This window comes from Solea solea, chromosome 5 (assembly GCF_958295425.1).
Source record: "Solea solea chromosome 5, fSolSol10.1, whole genome shotgun sequence".
Classification (NCBI taxonomy): Eukaryota; Metazoa; Chordata; class Actinopteri; order Pleuronectiformes; family Soleidae; genus Solea; species Solea solea.
Window position 1 is genome coordinate 3210069 of NC_081138.1, and position 19322 is coordinate 3229390.

At 39.3% G+C, this 19322-nt stretch overlaps 3 protein-coding genes across 6 annotated transcripts in view; 1 reads left to right on the forward strand and 2 right to left on the reverse strand.

Annotated features, from left to right (window-relative positions):
• apba2b (amyloid beta (A4) precursor protein-binding, family A, member 2b) overlaps positions 1-5736 on the forward strand; it is a 69801-nt gene extending 64065 nt beyond the window's left edge. For all 4 annotated transcript variants that reach the window (XM_058630098.1, XM_058630102.1, XM_058630100.1 and 1 more), the window contains 4 exons: positions 963-1175; positions 1268-1387; positions 2471-2611; positions 4574-5736. In XM_058630098.1, coding sequence (XP_058486081.1) covers positions 963-1175; positions 1268-1387; positions 2471-2611; positions 4574-4645 — 546 coding nt within the window. In that variant the 3' untranslated portion in view covers positions 4646-5736. The remainder of the gene's footprint in view (positions 1-962; positions 1176-1267; positions 1388-2470; positions 2612-4573) is intronic.
• Positions 5737-9519: 3783 nt separating this feature from the next.
• On the reverse strand, positions 9520-12912 carry sord (sorbitol dehydrogenase). Its single transcript, XM_058629653.1, has 9 exons — positions 12800-12912; positions 12678-12711; positions 12193-12357; positions 11828-11987; positions 11570-11688; positions 10957-11022; positions 10528-10706; positions 10317-10438; positions 9520-9933 (listed from the first exon to the last, which is right to left on the reverse strand). Exons 1-9 carry the CDS (start codon positions 12851-12853, stop codon positions 9768-9770), a joined length of 1065 nt encoding a protein of 354 aa, XP_058485636.1. The 5' UTR covers positions 12854-12912; the 3' UTR covers positions 9520-9767.
• A 473-nt stretch (positions 12913-13385) lies between these two features.
• terb2 (telomere repeat binding bouquet formation protein 2) lies at positions 13386-16156 on the reverse strand. Its single transcript, XM_058630169.1, has 7 exons — positions 16007-16156; positions 15613-15694; positions 14972-15111; positions 14093-14154; positions 13959-14015; positions 13790-13878; positions 13386-13624 (listed from the first exon to the last, which is right to left on the reverse strand). The coding sequence occupies exons 1-6, from the start codon at positions 16068-16070 to the stop codon at positions 13873-13875; spliced, it is 411 nt and encodes a 136-aa protein (XP_058486152.1). The 5' UTR covers positions 16071-16156; the 3' UTR covers positions 13386-13624; positions 13790-13872.
• Between the last annotated feature and the right edge of the window lie 3166 nt (positions 16157-19322).

Here is a 19322-nt window from a genome sequence, read left to right on the forward strand (position 1 = left end):
TTAAAACGGCAGGAAAGCGACTTTAAAATTCCACTTTTTGAAAGCTTTAACGTAAACAGAACTAAATGACATTGTGTACCATCAAATAATTGTATGTATTGTTGTGTGTCATTAGCCAAGAATGAGCCTTTTTACATTTTTATCAGGAGCCATGTTTTTACAAACTGAACATCTTTTGAGTTTTGATGCTAACTGAAGGCTACATATATATAGAGAGGATATTCAACATATAATAGAAGTAAAGCATCAAATAAAAGTGGTGCAGGAACAGTACTTGAGTACATGTACTTCTATTGAAGTATTAATGTGTCTTAATCAGAGTACAGTGAATTGTATAGATGTGAACGAGAGAATCAAGTTAAAGAGAAAATGCACAGATTCATATTTCTGATTTTGACAAATCCAACAATTTTGCTCTTAGTCATCACGGTACATGTAGTATTGATCGTAGTGTGTAATTATTGTGCTACATAACACTACATAAATGTTTCCAGGTAATGTATAGTGACGTAAAGTGTATTTATCAGTGTCTTTGTTCACACCTGGTGAGTAAAACTGTGATGTACTGCAGTATTATGATGATGACCAATACAGTACATAAATTAAAATATAATTCAATATCTAGTTTAATATATAGCATAGTGTAGTTGTGTATAAGCTACTTATGGATGATAAATAGGAGACGGAACAAAGCGTTATTCATTGTGTTGCTGTATAAACTGTGTATCATATTTCTCGACGCTTGCCGCTGAATCGCCGTTGTTACACAACAGATTTGTGCTGATCCATTAAAAAGGAGCTTGAGAAATTCAAAGTAGGCATCAAAGAGGAAGCGTATTTAAGTCAGGACGAGTGCGTGTACACATTCCTCAGCAGTTTGCGGCTGAACCAGGTTTTTTTCTGAGCTCAGCACCTCAGGACAGATATAGACACTCTCTCTCTCTCTCACTCCTGCTCCACAGCTGCAGCTGGAGAAGAGTAAAGGGGAGATCCTGGGTGTCGTGATCGTGGAGTCCGGCTGGGGATCCATCCTGCCCACGGTCATTTTAGCCAACATGATGAACGGCGGGCCGGCGGCTCGCTCGGGCAAGCTCAGCATCGGAGACCAGATCATGTCTATCAACAACACCAGCCTGGTGGGGCTGCCGCTCGCCACCTGTCAGGGAATCATTAAGGTACAGAGACGTTTAGCTGTGGCATTAATGTGATATTGAACGGTCTTTAATGGGTGTTTATTTGTTTGTGTGTGTGTGTGTGTGTGTTAAAGGGCTTAAAGAACCAGGTGCAGGTGAAAATGAACATCGTCAGCTGTCCTCCTGTTACCACCGTCCTCATTAAGAGACCAGATCTGAAATATCAGCTGGGCTTCAGTGTCCAGAACGGCATAGTAAGTTTCAATCCGTCTATTTTCTCTCTCACCACCTCAACCATGTAGATATTAGGACTATTAACAGTCTTTAGTCTTTAGTTTGGTATATTTAGGGCCCGAGCCACGGCTCCTGGCACAAATCTGTGCGAGGAACCTATTGTTATCGTTCAGATTATTATTATTATTATTATTATTATTATTATATCGGTGACTTTCTGGTCATTTTTGAGGGGTTAACGTGCATAAAAAATCTTGAAAATGCGATATCGGGACACGTACATCTCTCTCAATGACGAGTAATCCACTCATTATGTTATTAATATTATTATTATTATTATATTCAGATAGAGATGTAATGCTATTTGTCAGTTATACAATATCGCATTAGTCCAAGTGTCTAAAAGCTGACGTGTGGAAGCATTTCAGTTTCCCTGCATGTGTCAAGAAATGACAAAGGAGAAAATTTGACAGACAAACAAAAAAAAAAAACAATTATGCAGACGCGGCTAGACCGCAGTGACCTACACGCCAGGGAATATGAATGGTATGAGAAGCCACTTTTCAAACTGTCATCCTGAAAGCGTTGGAGAGAAACAAAAATGGCCAATGCTGAAAGAAAAGTGATCTGTCTTTATTTGTACAGCACGGTTTATGCAAATACAATTTGACACGAGGTGAATCACATACTGTAGAAACTCCCCAAAAACACACATTCATACACCTTTATACACAACGGAAACATTACAACTGAAACAAGGAGCTGAGGAAAGGATATATTTTTGGATAGGGCTACGTTTTTCCTTTTTTTTTTTAAAAAAGATTTGTTACAGAGATGTTAATGTATCATGAGATTTTGATATTGTTAGGTCCCCATTTTCTTTGTGAAAGACTACAAAAAGAATAGAAATAAAACAATTATCATTTGAAAAACAAGAAAAAGGCAATTACAAAGACAAAAGCATGACAGAGCCAGTTTCAAATACCACACCCTGCAGTTATTTTACCCCCATGCAGTGGCATTGATTTTCCATCTGATGATTCTTGCAGGAATACATGTAACACTTGGATGTTTTGTGTGTGCGTGTGTGTGTGTTCCATCAGATCTGCAGTCTGATGCGAGGCGGTATCGCAGAGCGAGGCGGGGTCCGCGTGGGCCACAGGATCATTGAGATCAACGGGCAGAGTGTGGTGGCCACGGCTCATGAGAAGATCGTCCAGGCGCTCTCGAACTCTGTCGGCGAGGTTCGGAGTGACACACGCACACATGCTTCACATGTTCACCCACACACTCAGATCTGGGGGTTTTCTCTGTAGCTGTGACTCAGATTCGATTTTTGTTTCAGGGCAGTGTGGACACAGAAATCACAAAAATGATTTGTGTCACTTTAGTGGTTGTAAATAATATATATACACAATATGTGACCATGCATTGATGTCATTGACCTGTGCTGGCAGAGCAGCATTCTCAAGAGCTCCTTTCTGCATTTCCCCCCATGAGGGAATCAATAAAACCACATCTTATCCTACAAAGGCCATTCGCATTCAGAGGTGACATCATCAGTCGTGATGTCACCCCCATGGAATCTGAACTCCCTGTTTTCAAGCCTCCAGAATCCCAATGAGGCCAGGCGGCATGACCAGGCTCCTATTAGACGATACCAGCTGTCAATCACAGTCGTGTCCACTCGTAAAAGCTGTATATTATTATTTTTTCTCCTCTAAATGGGAATATAATTTCCAAAACCAACATCGTGTTCTACTGAAGAAGACCTGGAACTAGTGAGGTCATTAACTCCCCAGGAAAATGTTTACTGACGTCATAAATCAAATGAGAATTAAGCCGCATTTCCACTACATGGTCCTAGCTCGCCTCGCCTCTGCGGTTTGGTTGTGTTTCCGTTACTATAGGACCTCCTCAACGTGGGCGGAGTCATCACAGCACAGCTGCATGAAACTGCCGCGACTTTGTTTTACACGCGACAAACGAGTGACTCGTAAAGCAGTTGTTTTCAGTGTAACTGAATCATTAGAATCGGTTCATAAAAAAAAAAAAACATTTGTTCAGTGCTGTCACTAAATACACCAGACTCCTCTGTTAAATACTGAGATTTTAGACATTTCTCTGGTAATTGTTGGAAATTAAGCCACGTTTTTTAGGATGGTTAAGTCTTTTTAACTGATCTAGAGTTCGGCATTGTTCGGCTTGATTCTTGTGTCGGATGTCGCGCGTAGTGTCGCCTCGTCAGAGCAGGTACTAAAAAAAGTACCAATGGAATGGGAAAGCAAAATAACTGTCGTGCCGCGCTAGTGGAAAAGGGGCTTTATACTCATTTTCCCATAGACCTTTTAAATTGGGTTATTTTTGCAAGCAAAGGTGTCGCCCCCTGGTGGCTATTCAGTATATTGTTACTTCACAGAGCAAACCAGAAGACTCCACCCATTTATGGTCTAAGACACAGATGCAACACACTTGAAGTTCTGAATGTGAGCAGTCCAATCTGATCTGTAAGGGATTAGATTGCAATTGGATTAGAACAGCATGGCTGCTAGTCTGCACACACGCAAACATCAGTCGTTTACTATAAATAATGCAGGAAACGTGAAGACGGGTTTACATTTAATTCATAAAAATCTGATTCAGGTCACCTTGAGCGTGTAGTTGTAAAACACTAGAGCAGGAACCCTCTGGAGTACGAGCCGTCAGACAGCAGCAGGTTGTTTGGGACATCTCAGCCCGGGCTGTTTATATTTCATTGCGATGATTTCTTTTGTGTTTCTGATACACGATCACTGGAGGAGTCGAAGCAAAACACTGTCAAACTGATAGAAAAAATAATACAGTAGGTTGGATTCAACCTGTCAACAAACACACTGTCACTTATAAATGTATTCAGTCATTTGCTCCTCGACGTGACAGAAAACAAAACAAAATTGTGGCTAAAATAGAAACCAAATTAATCTTTTTTTTTTTTTTACTGTGCATAATTAAATATTTACTTTCTTACAGTACATTCCCCGCCCCCCTAAACAGGATATAAAAACTCCAACCAGACAATAAAGCACCGAGTGTTGGAATGTTTTAAGACACAAATTAAATGATCTTTTATGGCTTCTTCTGAAAGTGGTACCAGGGGGAGGAAGAAAGTGCTGCAACTCCTCAAATCTTTACGTCTCTTTACGTTTTTGTTTCTCTCTCACTTCCAGATCCACATGAAGACGATGCCGGCGGCCATGTTCAGACTCCTCACAGGCCAGGAGACTCCTTTGTACATATGAATGACGTCCAGTGTCCGTGAGTCGGTCGTCTTATCGGCCGGCCGGGGACTTTTCTTTTTCCAGTCTTTCATAATCCCCCACGTCTCTAACGTAACCATGAAATGCTTTCTTTTCTCCGTCTTTTATCTCAAGAGACGAGCGCGTGTGTGACGTCCATTTAATTCCTCTGTGCTTATCTGTGTGACGTCATACGGACGGACTTATTGAGCGAACGCATCACAGTTTATTATTTTTATATTCCCATGACGCAATACGGCACCGCTACTATACATCTTGTATAGTTTCCATTCCCTTCTCAATTTATTTATTTATTTGTCATGTAAATACATATTTTGCTAATATTGTGACTGAGGGCGGCAGCCGCACTGTAAATATTTGTCGAATCGGAAGCAGACCTCGACTAATTGTCCGAGGGAACACTTGAGTGTTTGAAACGTTGTTAAGATGATATAATGTACATGTGAATCGATCCGATGCTTGCAGCAGGGGCTTATGGGAGAAATGCCATATCCTTTTGATTTACTCCATTTTACGGCAATACACAACGTACACGTTCAGAACTCCGGAGCGATGAGAAGTCTTTTCTAAGTCTCGTGTACAAACCCTCACACACACACACACACACATTTGAAGAACATGCAACTTTGATTATGCCTTTGATATCAAAAAAAAAAAATCACGCGTATGAAAAAAACCGGCGTTGCTTTTTTTTCCCGCGTGCTCTCTGCTGTTTGTTCATCTTTGGTGTTCCCGACTGAAACTCATAAAAGACTATGAGTGGATTGTGAATGTAACCCGTGTCGTGTGCGCTGTCCCATTTTGCCATAAGCAGTATTAGAATGTCTGTACATAACGAGATGATTTTTGTCTAGTATTGTGCTCTGCAAAAAAAAAACACCTTCACTCCTCTATGTTGGCTTTCAGTCGCGAGAACGAGAGAACTGTGAATCACACACTGTGACAGAAGAAGAAGAAAAAGAAGGTTTTAAAACGCGTTGTACTAAAGTTTCAACCATTTGAACATTATCTGTGTGCATGCCTCGTAAAGTAGTATCATGTCATTGTGGCAAGATAATAAATACTGAGCTGAACCTGGCTGATTTATTCCACATTCAAAGAAATCTTTGTGGCCTTATCTGGAATTATGTAATTTATGCCGCGTTTCCACTACATGGTCCTAACTCGCCTCTTTGCAGTTTAGTTGTGTTTCCATTACGATATAGTACCTCCTCAACGTGGGCGGAGTCATCACTGCACGGCTGCGTTTTACACCCGACACAAACAAACGAGTGAATGAACGAGTAAAGCGGCTGTTTTCAGTGTAACTGAATCATTAGAATCACTTAATTAAAAAGATTTCTTCAGCACAGACTCCTCGCGTGCTGTCGCTAAATACACCAGACTCCTCTGTTAAATATTGAGATTTTAGACATTACCCTGGTAACTGTTGGAGATTAACCTACGTTTTTTGGGATTGTTAATTCTTTTTAACTGATCTGCAATTCGGCATTGTTCGGCTTGATTCCTGTGATGGCACTCTGGCCAATCGGTGGCCGGCAGTCTGGCGACGCTTGTTTTAGGTGGTTCCCTGCTCCAACACACATGATTCAAACAGTTCGGTTTTGGTACAGTGTGGTGTGTTTTTCTTTTCCATGAGGAATAGCACCAAAATAACCAGCCCAAACCGTTCTTCATTCTTTGGTACACTTCCCTTGGGGTACCAGAGTAAAATGGTACAGTCTAGCTCCACCCACAACTCTTGCTACCCATGTGAAAATCAATTTTAAATCACACTCTACTGCAGGAACTGTTCTCAGTGGAAACACAAGCCTGACCCAGGGCTTTGATGATGATGAAAACACAGCACTAGTTTTTTTTTAAATCGCCATTATGAGAGTTATAAACGCTGTGACTTAGAGCATAAATTTAGGCCTTTTTCTTTTTTTTCTCTCCATGTGGCTCGCAGCACTTGAAGTAATTAAACAGATGTTTTAGCTTGAAGACGGGCTCATGAAACAGAGGCTCGTGCACCCCCAAAAAAAACCTGTGGTTTTATTGACTTAAGAAATCAATGAGACAGAGAAAAGGAGAACGAAAAGGTCCTGGGAACAAGAACCAAAGTATAAACAAAGCCCTCCAAGCCCAACCCTAATTGGACTGAACCACTGTGTAAGCTAAAGGCAGGTTAAACTAAAACAGGCACAACTCCATCCACATAGAGACAAAACAACCACTCACTCTCACACCTGTGAGTGTCCGACCTAATCCCCATATTGCGTGTTTTTGGATTGCGGGAGGAAACCAGAGAACCCGGAGAAAAGTGCTAACCACTGCACCAAAGGTAAGAAGTCAAGAACTTAAATCCTGTTGTTAAGTTTTATGTTAAACTATACTATGAAAGTACATGCCTGTCTTAATATTCACACACACACATGCACCTAATCAGGCTGATTCAGTGCTCGGCTCAGCAGCCACAGGTGGCTTCACTGAGCCTGATTACTCGAGGGAGAATGGGCCGGGTGAAAAAGAAGAAGGAAGGAGCCTTTAAAATCACTTCATCATCAGAGTCTTTGGGTTTTCTGTGTGATTTTTTTTTAATCCAGCCCTCAATGGGTTGGCAATTTTGGTTTACACTGATACATTTTTACATGAGTTAAACTTAAATCATCAGTTTTGCCATGTTGTGAGAAGTGACTCAATTCAAAAGTCTCAAAGACTTCTTTTGTTTTACTGCCAGAGGCAGATTTATTCACAATAAGATCATTTGCTCTCTCATCATCCTCCTCTTCCTCCTCACATATACTTACACACACTGGTATAGTGACATTAGAATAAGATAGAGTGAGATAACCTGCTTTATTTAGTTTAATTGTCTACACACACCAGTCAAACTTCAGCTCACACACCCTGGTATATTACAGTGGACCAGTATTATAGCTTGTGTACTGCTGGTGGTACACAGACCACAGTTTGAGAAACATGGGAATAGATAAACCTTCATGTAACTCTGTATTCACGTCATTTAAAACCTTAACGTGGGACATTTCAGCCAATTTACTCATCAACAAAGCTATAATTATTATTATTATTATCATTATCATTCTAAATGCCCAGTTGTTACATTTCATGGGTCACATGTGGAAAGATTGTGTGTGTGACAAGATTACAGTAAAACTCCCCAAAGTCACCCACTAATCATTATTATTATTATTATTATTATTATTGTTATTAATAATTATGTCTAGGAATCACTAGGCAGAGGGAAACACATCTTCAAAACACCAGCACAAGTCAGATTTTCATTCACAACAGAAAAACAGGAAGTCCAACAACACACGTGAACCCAGTTTCTCCTGATTAACAAAGAAATCTGTGACCCAGATACTGCATCTCTGTTCCATGGATGTAATACAGTTGCGTCTCTAATGATGATTCTCTGAGCATCTGTTTCCCCAAAGGGGAAAAGGAGAAGATAAAAACCACGCTCCATCATTTATTTTATTAACAAACATTCAAGAAAACTACAAAATCATGTGTTACTTGTACTATTTGATGTTAAAGCTCAATCTCCACATAAAACAGTGATCAAACTATGTTAAAATGTAAATGTAAGCCTTATGTTTATTTTCCTCATACAAAAATGTGTGAAATGCTGAGTCATCTATATTTTACACATAAAAAAAAAACATTATACCTTAAACCTCTGCTCTACAAGTAACTATCAAGTAACACAGCAATCGGATTAATAAAAACTGTGTGAAGGCAATTAAACGGAAGGAAGCAATAAATTAAATCAATACCATGGAAGGAATTGGCACGTACAGTAGTATAAGGAATGTTTGTGATGTCTGAAACGAGACGGTGAATAATTAAGAAAAGCAATAATAGAGTTATGAAGCAAGGGGAGATGTGTTATCATGTAATGAAGAGGGCGGTGACATGTGTGCTTAAATATTAGTTAGTTTTCTTGATTTCTATAGCATCTTTCACAGATAATACAATAAAAAATTTAAATTTAAGTATAACCAAGGTATCCAGTCAACTAAAAGCTTGTCTAAATAACAGTGTCTTTAGCTGCAGAGAGACTCAGACACCCAAAGCCCTTTGTACATTTTTTGGTCCTCACAAAGATACTCATTCAGGAAGACACACGCACACACACACACACACACACACAAAATTCTGCACACAATTGTGAAAATGTGAAGCTCACTTTTGCAAGTTTGTACACGTCTCTGAACACCGATGACATCATGTTGCTCCGCTGGGCTCCAGACTGCAGCGCACTGATCATCAATGAGTGTCACTCACGTTGCACCTGTGCAAACTCAGCCGGAAGAAACTCTTCGATCACGTGTCGGAGAAGAAAAGAGGCCTCGAGTGACTTGGAACTAAATAGTTGAGTGTTTCTCGTTTACATGTAAACGCTATACGTCCACAAACGTCCATGTATGTGTCTGATTGCGTAACACAGCTTTATGAAGCCGGAACATGCATGAGCATTTATTGTTTTTGTTTGAATGAGTCGGTTCTGAGAAGAGAGAACATGCTTGAGCGCTGCGTTTGATTTTAAAAGAGATTTGTGGTGTTTTTGTGACAAACTAGTTTCATTTCAGTTCACACACACACACACACACACTATAGTCTATGTATAGTTTTTTCACTACATATGATATTTACATTCTTTAAATGTTCACGCTTTTCCTACATCAACTATAAAACAGTGTATTATGACAGTTTCTGTGACATATTATGTCCTGTATAGTAATTCTCTATATGGATTTGGTATGGAAGTATCTTTAAGTGTCTGGTTCCCCCTGGTGGCTAAAATTAGGAAGTGCAAGTTCTGAGAAAACAAAAAGAAAGAAAGACCATACTTTTTAATTCATGTTTTTATTAAAATAAAGAGTTAAATTAGCAGTCTACAAATCATCTATAATTATAAAACAATTTTAAATGTTATTTCTTTTTAACTCGCACCATTTGTATTTGATGCTAATCCCTCGTCTGACCGTTGACCGTACCTCTGTTATCTTTCTCAGGGTCAATGTTCAGTTTGTAGATTGCCACACGACGTGCTCTCGCTCTGCCTTTTTTTGTTTTCCCTGGTGTGGGTCAAGGGTCAGGGGTTCTGGTCGCTCTGGTTACACTTTAACATGACCTTTATCCCGACACCCTGGCGTGTGGTCTCAAAGGCCTGCGCTGCCTGCTCCAGAGGGAAGCGGTGGGTCACGAGGGGCTTCACGTTCACTTTACCCGACGCCAGCATGTTTATGGCCATCGGCCAGCTGCAACACAGCAAGAGAGACAGTTAACTCAAACTCTCTGGTAATCAATAATCACTTGAGAGGAACTGAACTGCCCATACTAACACCTAAAAATGTATATGAACAGGAAGTTTTTCCAGTAGCTTGCACTGTTTCTGTAAATACTACTAATGAGAATTAACAGGAAAACAGTTATTTCTATTATTTCTGAGGCTCCTGTTGTGGCTAATAAGATCCATTCAGGACCTGATTATGGGTAAGAGGGTCATTGTTTCCAAAGTTCTCCATTTGTTTCCCCATCAAAACTAAATAAAATGGCTCCAGCAGTTGTTTTTGGGTTTTTAAATGCAGGGATAATGGCAGGTTTACTGTATCCAGAGCAGAGCGTGACATTATTGTCTTACGTGTTGCAGTAGCGGAAGACCCCTCTGATGTCCACCTCTCTCACAGCAGCATTAATCAGAGGAACCGTTGCCATCTCAGAGCCGAGGCCCACCAGCACCACCACGCCCCCTGAACGCGTTGCCTTAGAGGGGAAAAAGAAATAGTAAGTAAGTAACATGAAATTGAAATAACAACAATGTAAAAAATATTCAATGTTAAATAGTCGCATACATAGATGGCAGTTTGGATGCTGCTCTCCACACCAGTGCATTCAATAGTGACGTGAGGCTGAGCTCCGAGCATGTCCTCCACGGTCTTGGCGAGCCGCTGAGGTCCGTCCTCTCTCTTCACCTTCACCTGAAAGTCTGCACCCAGCTCTTCAGCCATGGACAGACGCTCTGGCACGAGATCTGAACACAGAGCACAGCAATATATTAACATAAAAATGTGTATATATATATGTATGTATATATGTATATGTGTATGCATGTATAAATATATGTGTGTATATATATATATATGTATGTATGTATGTATATATATATGTGTATGTATGTATGTGTATGTATATATGTATATATATGTATGTATATATATATGTATGTATGTGTATATATATATATATATATGTATATATATGTGTTTTTGTTCGCGAGTTACCAGATATGACGACCTTTGAGGCCCCCATTGCTTTGGCCACAATCAAACAGACCAACCCAATCGGCCCTGGAAATAACACACACACACACAATACACCCTTTAAGACAGACAACAATGTGCAAGTGCTACAAAACTATTTAAACTTATACTGTTTAACTTACAATCAAAAAGACTTGTGACTGCATGTGATTAAATGTCCATTAGAGTGGTTCTCAAGATTTATTTTTAGAGTATTCACTTTATCCTCCACATGAGGGTCACTGTGCCAATCTCAGCTGACATAGGGCGAAAGGCGGGGTCTCACACACACACACACACACACACTGGTGGTACGAGTGCCATAATTTGAGAACCTAGGCACTAGCTTGTTTTCAACACTTTTTGTTAAATATTAAGCCTCTTTCGAACCATGTTATGGTTGACTGAGTTTTGTACAGTCAGTATGAATCTCAAACCGTTTCCGTCCCTACTTGCAAAGACATGCAAATTGAATACTAGACAATCCGATGTTTTATATTTGGAGCATGTCCTGACATGAGCTCTGCAAAGACTCACAGAAGGAATATTCCTTGGTGTGAGTCAGGTCACCGCGCAAAGTTGACTTGTACTGTACCTGCGCCACAGATGAACACGGTGCTGCCGAGGGTGACGCCGGCTCTGCGGCAGGCATGGATTCCCACCGACAGAGGCTCGATCAGAGCTCCCTCCTCAAACGTAACATTATCAGGCAACCTTAAAAAGCAGAGGAAGACAAAAAAAAGAATAAAGTAACAGGTTAAGCAAGAGAGTCAGTTGGCGGCCAGAGATGGTTGTTAAGCAATAATATGGTGCAAGGCAAATGTAATCCTAAACAAGTAAAGAAAGCAGTTACTTGTAACAGAAGTTGGCATTGTGTGTGTAGTATCTACACAAGTTTCCACTGTCTGGGGGTGTGGCACAGAAGAAGATGGTGGGAGACAAGTTGTAGCGTCCGTTTTTGAAGAACTCGTCCATTTCTCGGGGAACACCAGGTTCAATGGCCACTCTGTCACCTAAAACCCCCCCCCACACAAGTCAGATTCACATAGATTTGGCCAAATAACGTGCTGTTACTACAGTTTACATCCCATCATGTCATGTGCTATGTGTGAGAAGTGAGTAGTAGTACGCTTTGTAAGTTGAGAATTACAAAGCATAAACAACACTTCTGCAGTGCTTCTGGTGTCTCACAGCTCAGAGGTCGCACCCACCACTTACCTACTTTCAGGTGCGTGACTGCTGATCCAAGCTTCACCACCTGTCCGGCCGCCTCGTGCCCGAGCACCATCGGTTTTGTGAGCACAAAGTCCCCGATCCGACCGTGCTGCCAGTAGTGAACGTCCGATCCACAGATTCCCACCGAGTGCATCTGCAGCAAAACCTCTGCGGGACACAAGAGAAGTAACTCACCAATAACAAGAGACGCCTCTCACACATTTGCACGACTCTTACCACAAAAAAAAAGTATTCATATATACTGTATTATATTAGGTTGGCACACATTTATTTAAATTTTTCGCGTACCCCTGAGGGTACGGGTACCCCAGTTTTGGGAATCACTATCCTCGAAGTGTATAGAATTGATGGAAAAATAATGCAAAATAAAATCCTGCAAATGCCACAACTGTGAGTTGTCATAGCACGTGCACAATGCATACGTTATTAACTAATTGTAAACACTTATATTTCGGAAACACGTGTACCATCAGGTCCTGGCTCCGGAATGGAACGGTTTTCCTGCAAGAAATAAACAAAATGCAAGAAAAGATAAATAATCTAATTCCAACACAAGTTACTGATTAATCTTACTGTTACGGGCTCTTACCAGTCGCAGGTCTCCCTGAGAGTGAAGCACCACGGACAGATTTTCCTCGGCCATCCCGCACGCTGCAGTCCCTCATGTGTCTGTCAGAACTCCGCTGACGAGTAGACAGCGAACTTCCGGGGAGTGACAGGATTTACCAAAACAAAGCTTGTGATTGGCCAAACACCTGCGGGACAGACCACTTTGCAGGGGTGGCCGTTGGCCGGTGTCGCGCGGAACTGTCAACTGCTCTTAGTAAATGACACGTTTACATTATCGTGTTTAGTCATCACGCACTGATACGTGTTTAAATGACGTTGTTATAGATTATGAGTTAGTGTTTTTAATCGATATGCAGCGATGTAATATAAACACCCACCGCTTCAGTGACGCTGTTCAAAGTTCAGGTGTTGTGAAAGGTGAACGCTGTTTTCAGACACTTGATTTACTCCAAACTGGTAAACAACAGTATAATTCCATTAGTCTCACTGTGAATACTTGGCTTTTGTATTGATTGCCTTCAGGGAAGACTCAGCTCATAAACATCAAAACAATTAGCACATACAATTAAATAATGTGGTTTTAATGTGCAATAATAGATCAGAGTTTGACATGTTATATAATCATTTATTTAATTTCAGTTCACACACTGCCAATAGGAAGGCAGGGAGGCAATATAAGCATAATGAACAAAAAGTGTCAATATACAGCTTTAAGTAGAACAGCGTTCTTCATGAACTCTCTGAACTCAGTGCATGTTCGCTGACGTGCAGCATTGCCAACACCTGGGATGGAAATCACACAGATCACCTGAATATTTCTGCAGGGCGTCCATGCTGATATAACCTTGGGTGATTAAATGAACAGAACAAGTTAACACACCAAACATGATGTTGACGTCATGGTAGTCTTGAAGTGCCAAAAATGAAGTTATCTGGTTGAATAAACTAACAGAAGTCCAGCTGCCTTCGTTTTTAGCACTTAAAGAACAAATAATGATAACTGTTTCACCTGTTTGCATGTTTCTAACTGGACAATCCTGCAAATGACGCAAGAGAGAGGCCTCAACATCTGATGAGTCCGTGTCAGAAAGTTCACCACTGCAAAGAAATAATAACAGGGAATTAATTCCATGCACAATATACAATTTACTGAGGTTTAATTCTACATATTTACACACTTGCATGACACACTTGCTTCTGCTTATGTCTCCTTCAGGGAACTCATCCTGGGAGCACTATGAAAACAGAAAGCAGTATACCTGAGGAGCGCCATGATTTATTTTCCTCGGTTTAAATCCCATTGTTTACTTACCTCTGCTTCCGACGACTCGTCCTCAGACTCCCAAATCAACCTCCCAACCATGTGCCTCACCTCTGAAATAACAGCCAAACAAATACGGTATGAGTTATGATAAGGGCTGCACAATATATTGAAAAATGTATCACAAAAATTAATTTTTTACTCATTTTAAATAAAATGCAACACCTTAACACCCCAACTACTAAATGGGAAAGAGAATAAATTACAAAGAAAGTAGAAAGAGAGACAAACTTTGCTTTATTTTTTATTATTATAATTTTTAATTCACTGTCATTGCAATTAGGGCTGCAACACTTAATCAATTAAGCGCTTGCTAAATTAATTGCCAACTATTATAATCGATTAATTGGTTTGAATGTTGTTTTTATAATCAAATGAAACAACTTCTCTGACTTTTCAGCCTTTGTGGTTTATTTGCTCCATGTCACAAAGAAATGATAAAAACTGAATCATTTTGATTTGTGGACAAAGTAAAACTTGAGATTTGGAAAACACAGATCAACGACATTTTATGGACCAAAAAAAACTAATAGATTCATCGGGAAAATAATTGACATTCAGTATTAATCAATTGTGAAAATAATTGTTAATTGCAGCCCTTATATTCATTACTTCATATTGCACGATTTCCTAATAACATGCAACCCTAGTTATAATTTCATTATTTCCTAACTGATTCATTAAGTTTCAGTGGTTTTGTTTGGCTTAATTCTTGTACATGGAAGATGAATGACCTTTTAGAACTCATATAAAATATTATTATAATAATAAACATAGAGGACCTTTAGGGTCTGGGGTCCCTGGTCAGAAGCCCAATTAGTACAGTTGGTAATTACAACAAATGAATAAAGAGTTATTATTTGTCCTCACCGTCCTGGACCGAGGCTGGAGGCAGCACGTAATGGCCAATGCACACAGACTTGAAACTCTGGCGCCCCTCACAGGTGGTTAGAAACAAGCTATGAAAAACTGTCACCTTGTCACGGAGGAAACATTTACTCTCAAATATCCTTTAAAAACAAACAAAAAGTTAAGACAAAATTATTGTTAGTTAGGAGAAAGGTTATAATAGTTGTGTTGTTTTATTTAGTTTTGACTTCTTGTTTTTAAAATGAGTTAGTTTTAATTAGTTTTCAGAGCAGGTTTGCTTGTTTTTATTTTTGTAAATGCTTAGTTTTTATTATATTGATTTGATTCACTTAGATGAACCAACTCAACCCAATTAACTAGACCAATAGCTTACATAGCCTTATGTCCCATATTGTAAACAAAAGGCTGTCTCAAAACCTTTCAAAGTTGCTGCCAGAGAAAAAATAAATACTTTTTATGAACCCAAAAGGATTGCGTATGAAATTAATTTCCAAAGAAGATTTTTATTTCAGTGAATGTAAATGCTTTTTTCATTTTAGTTTTTGTTATTTCATTAGTTTTCATTAACTGTAACCTGGATTAGGAGATAATCATAGATAAATGACTCCCTTTGAATGATAAATGTGCATATTGCTCTTCACCTCAAGGTATCTGGACATGCAGCGTCTTCACTGAAAAGATAATCTGCTCTCCTCCATCCAGCGATGGTCCCACCCTGTTGTACTATGAGGGAAATAAAGTTAAGCAGTAATAAGCACAGCTTGATCATTTTGACACCACAGACTCAAATGGGCCCTTTGCATAGCAGCCATGTTGACAGGTCACAGTGGGAAAACCAAAGCTGTGTAAATCATCTAATAATGGGATGGCTCAGTTTCAGGGTGCATGCTGGTTCACAGAGCCATAGCTAATGTCATCATTATTAGCACCTGTGATTTTCTAGCTAAAACGTGTCAAAGTGGCTGCTGTGCAAAAGAATGGGCCATTATTTGATGGTTGGGACAATGTCTTTAATCTTAAATAGACAATACTCACTCCAAAATGTGTGACATTCCTGTGACACACTGCTTGAAAACCAAGCAGACCTACTCTTAAACATGACCACAAGAGGCTAATTGCTAATTTTAAACTGCTAAGTTTGTTTTTTCCTCAAAAGATGGCGGACATTCCCGCGGTTTGTAGATGCTGCGTTCAAATGCTATGGAAAACTGTGGGAAACAGGACAATGTCGTGTTCAGTGTCAGGAGGGCTGGTGAGGCAGAAGATGACGCTGCGTGAGGAGAAAGGAACAGGTGTGTGTAGTTTGGACAGTTTATCAACAGTTGCAGCAGGTAGGTTACTTTAAAACACTCTTTGTCCGTTATTCAAATAATTCAAAATTCAAAAAATGTTTTTAAATTCGTGAACTGTGATTTCTGTGACATGGAACATGTTTCTTATTCGGTGAACAACAGTGACATTTGTTGACTTCACAATAGGCTAACAAGGAGATATTAGCTTTATTGCTTTGGTACATACAGTATCTTGAATGTCACCCAATATTTGCAAAGCATGAATTCCATTTCTCGAAACACGAACAGCAAAACTTAATATATTAACTACAAAACGTGTCACCTGCTCAAAATCCTTAGTTTATCTCTCAGAAGTAAATATTGTGTACAATATTTGACTTTATGTATATAAGTTTCAACAGTACAATGCTCATGCTAGCAAGAAATTAGCGAGTATCCACATTTGTTGGTCTGTCAACACTGGTTTGGTTTTAGGTCTGTCAAAATAAATGACACATACTTTTATATAAAAAATTATAATAAGTATACACGATTACAGCACAGTGCACATTGTTGAATTTGATACCCAAGCGATTAGAGGGCTGGCTGGTTTCATGACTAGTTTCTCTTTCATTAGTGAAAGTCAAAATTCACTAGAGATTCATTTATCAATTCAGAAATTAATTTATATAAACTGCAATTAGAGCAATTAGGGGGTCAGAGTATTCAACAGAGAACCAGTAAAATACATTTTGATCAACATGACGTTTAAGCAATTTATTATAAAGCAAACAGCAGACATTTTTACATAATCAGTTGCATGAGAATGTGAGAACATTTGTAATTTCTTAGAAAAAGTGAGAATGTTTTGATAATTCTGATCTGTAAAACGTTCAAAAGTGCCTGAGAATAATTGTAATACTCTAAAAGCATTAAAATGCTTAATTGTCATAGAAATACTAATGTACAGTATGTCTTTAGCCATGACCCCAGCACCGTTTTAATAGTTAGTCTCATCCAACTATTATAGCTGTGTGGATTGAAAATATACCCACTCACTCACTCACTCACTCACTCACTCAATCACTCACACTTGGGTTAATTTAGGGATTTAGTGTTAATCACCCTCAAGCAGCCTAATAGACTTAGTTTTCATAGTTTGCTTTTGACTTATTTCCCTAATTGTCACTTGTCTGTGGTATATACCTCAGCAGTACCACATTTCTCCACAAGATGGTAATATTTTGCAACATATTCCACAGTAGAAAACAATGTAATTTTATATAGTTTATAACAGGTCAGTACACAAGGTACTGTAACAATAAAATCATCTAAAGTTAAAGAGCTATTTCATATTTTATTCTTAGTTTGTCAAATAATTTGCCCAATCTGATGTAGTTGTATATTTATGTTTAAGCACCAAAGTTGTTTCATGTTTGTCAATACATCAAAAACCAGTTTTTTTCCATTGCCAGTTTCCACTTGTTCACGTAAGACAATGAGTTGTCCATCGGCTCGTAGAGTCACTCAGATATTCAACAGCAGTTCTTCTGGCAGCATCAGCACCTTTGCCTTACATTCTATCACCTCCTCAGTAGGGTTGTCTGCAGGTCAGGCACTTGCTGCTACACAGTCACGCTCAAATAACCCACTGACTCCTATTTATGAAAGCCAGTAATGTCATGTAACCTTGTGTTTTATGACCAGTGGCAGCCTATTAAGGAAGACGTAGCTGTACGACACACGATGATGCTGCTGGTGTAAGTGATGGGCTATGCTTGTATGAACTCTGAGAAGAGCCTGTGGAAAAGCCTTTACGTCAGTCTACTATGGCTCTGCACGTCACAATTGCTTGGAAAACCAGGGAGCAAACCTATAGTGCTCATTCATCATGTGAAGGCACTCCCTTCCTGTTGACATGGCATACTTACACACAAAGGCAGACACTCTGTGTTGCAGTATGTTGGAAGATGTGCTGCATCTACTGTCATTCTGTGACCGAGTTCAATTCATATACTCACTAGTTGATGGGGTTCAGAGCAGTGATAACTCTGTTGCCATGACAACGACAAAACCACACCCTGTTTCTTATACCCAACCCCCAACATGCTCTGTTCAGAACAAAGCACTGGAAAGAGCGGCTGGTTGGTTTACTGTGAGCAGAAGGACAGGAGACATTAATCATGTTTCTCCTGTTGACTGACCTTCGCATGGGAAGAAAAAAAACAGCTTGGTTTTCATAATAATATGAAAAATTCATGTTGGTTATCTTCATATTTCTTGCAGAAAAAACAGAGACATTTTGTTGTTTGTGAAAATGATTTATTATTCTAACACTAATGAGTTCATATATGATGAATTACTATAAATATTAATCAATATTCATATTAATCATGTCCTCATAAATGACGTGATGTTTGTTTTTATGTTAGAATGTCATCCCATATAGGTTTGTGGAGTATATAGTGCTGCGAAAATCCTGCCTGGGAAAACATGTGAGTTTCACCATGAATAATTTGATGGAAAAGGATCTTCAGTCTAGAACCTGTGGCAGCTGTTGTTATCACACTTTATACATTTCCCATCTGTCTGCAGCTCTTACATTTTACTCTGGTCTATAGTGTGCTGTCTGATATTAAGGAATTACTCACAAATTATTTGTCATTAAAAAAATACTTCTGTTATATATTCTGCTTTGTTTGATGTTGTGCTGTTTTTGTCATTTCAGCTTCCCCCCCTACAAGACTGGGAACATGGCCTAGGGTGGCAGATCTGGCTGCCATGGCCTCATCCATCTCCCCTCTGTCCCCTGTGATATTGTACCATTGTGTGGTAAGCTAATTTATTGAATTGCTATAGATGTATGGGCCTGTTTGAATTTAGCATCAATACAAATTATCAATATCGGGTCATTAAGATCGGTGGGAATCTAAAAAAATCTGTTCTTTCAAGATTACAGTCTTCTTTCAACTTTTCAATGTTTTTAAATTGTCCCTTTTCTGTGAGAGAGTAGTATGTCGTTATTCCTTTCAAAATCCATGATTTAAATCCCTTATCTATCGTGTTAGGCCAAACTTCCA

Bases quoted from the DNA above. Each gene is read 5' to 3' on its own strand.
- sord (XM_058629653.1), bottom strand. From the start codon at position 12,853: ATGGCCGAGGAAAATCTGTCCGTGGTGCTTCACTCTCAGGGAGACCTG. The intron at 12,712-12,799 runs GTAAGAGCCCGT...TATTTCTTGCAG, and splicing joins CTCAGGGAGACCTGCGACTG to GAAAACCGTTCCATTCCGGA. The intron at 12,358-12,677 runs GTACACGTGTTT...TGTGTCCCGCAG, and splicing joins TCCGGAGCCAGGACCTGATG to AGGTTTTGCTGCAGATGCAC.
- terb2 (XM_058630169.1), bottom strand. From the start codon at position 16,070: ATGTTTAAGAGTAGGTCTGCTTGGTTTTCAAGCAGTGTGTCACAGGAA. The intron at 15,695-16,006 runs GTGAGTATTGTC...TTTCCCTCATAG, and splicing joins GGAATGTCACACATTTTGGA to TACAACAGGGTGGGACCATC. The intron at 15,112-15,612 runs GTGAAGAGCAAT...TTGTTTTTAAAG, and splicing joins GCATGTCCAGATACCTTGAG to GATATTTGAGAGTAAATGTT.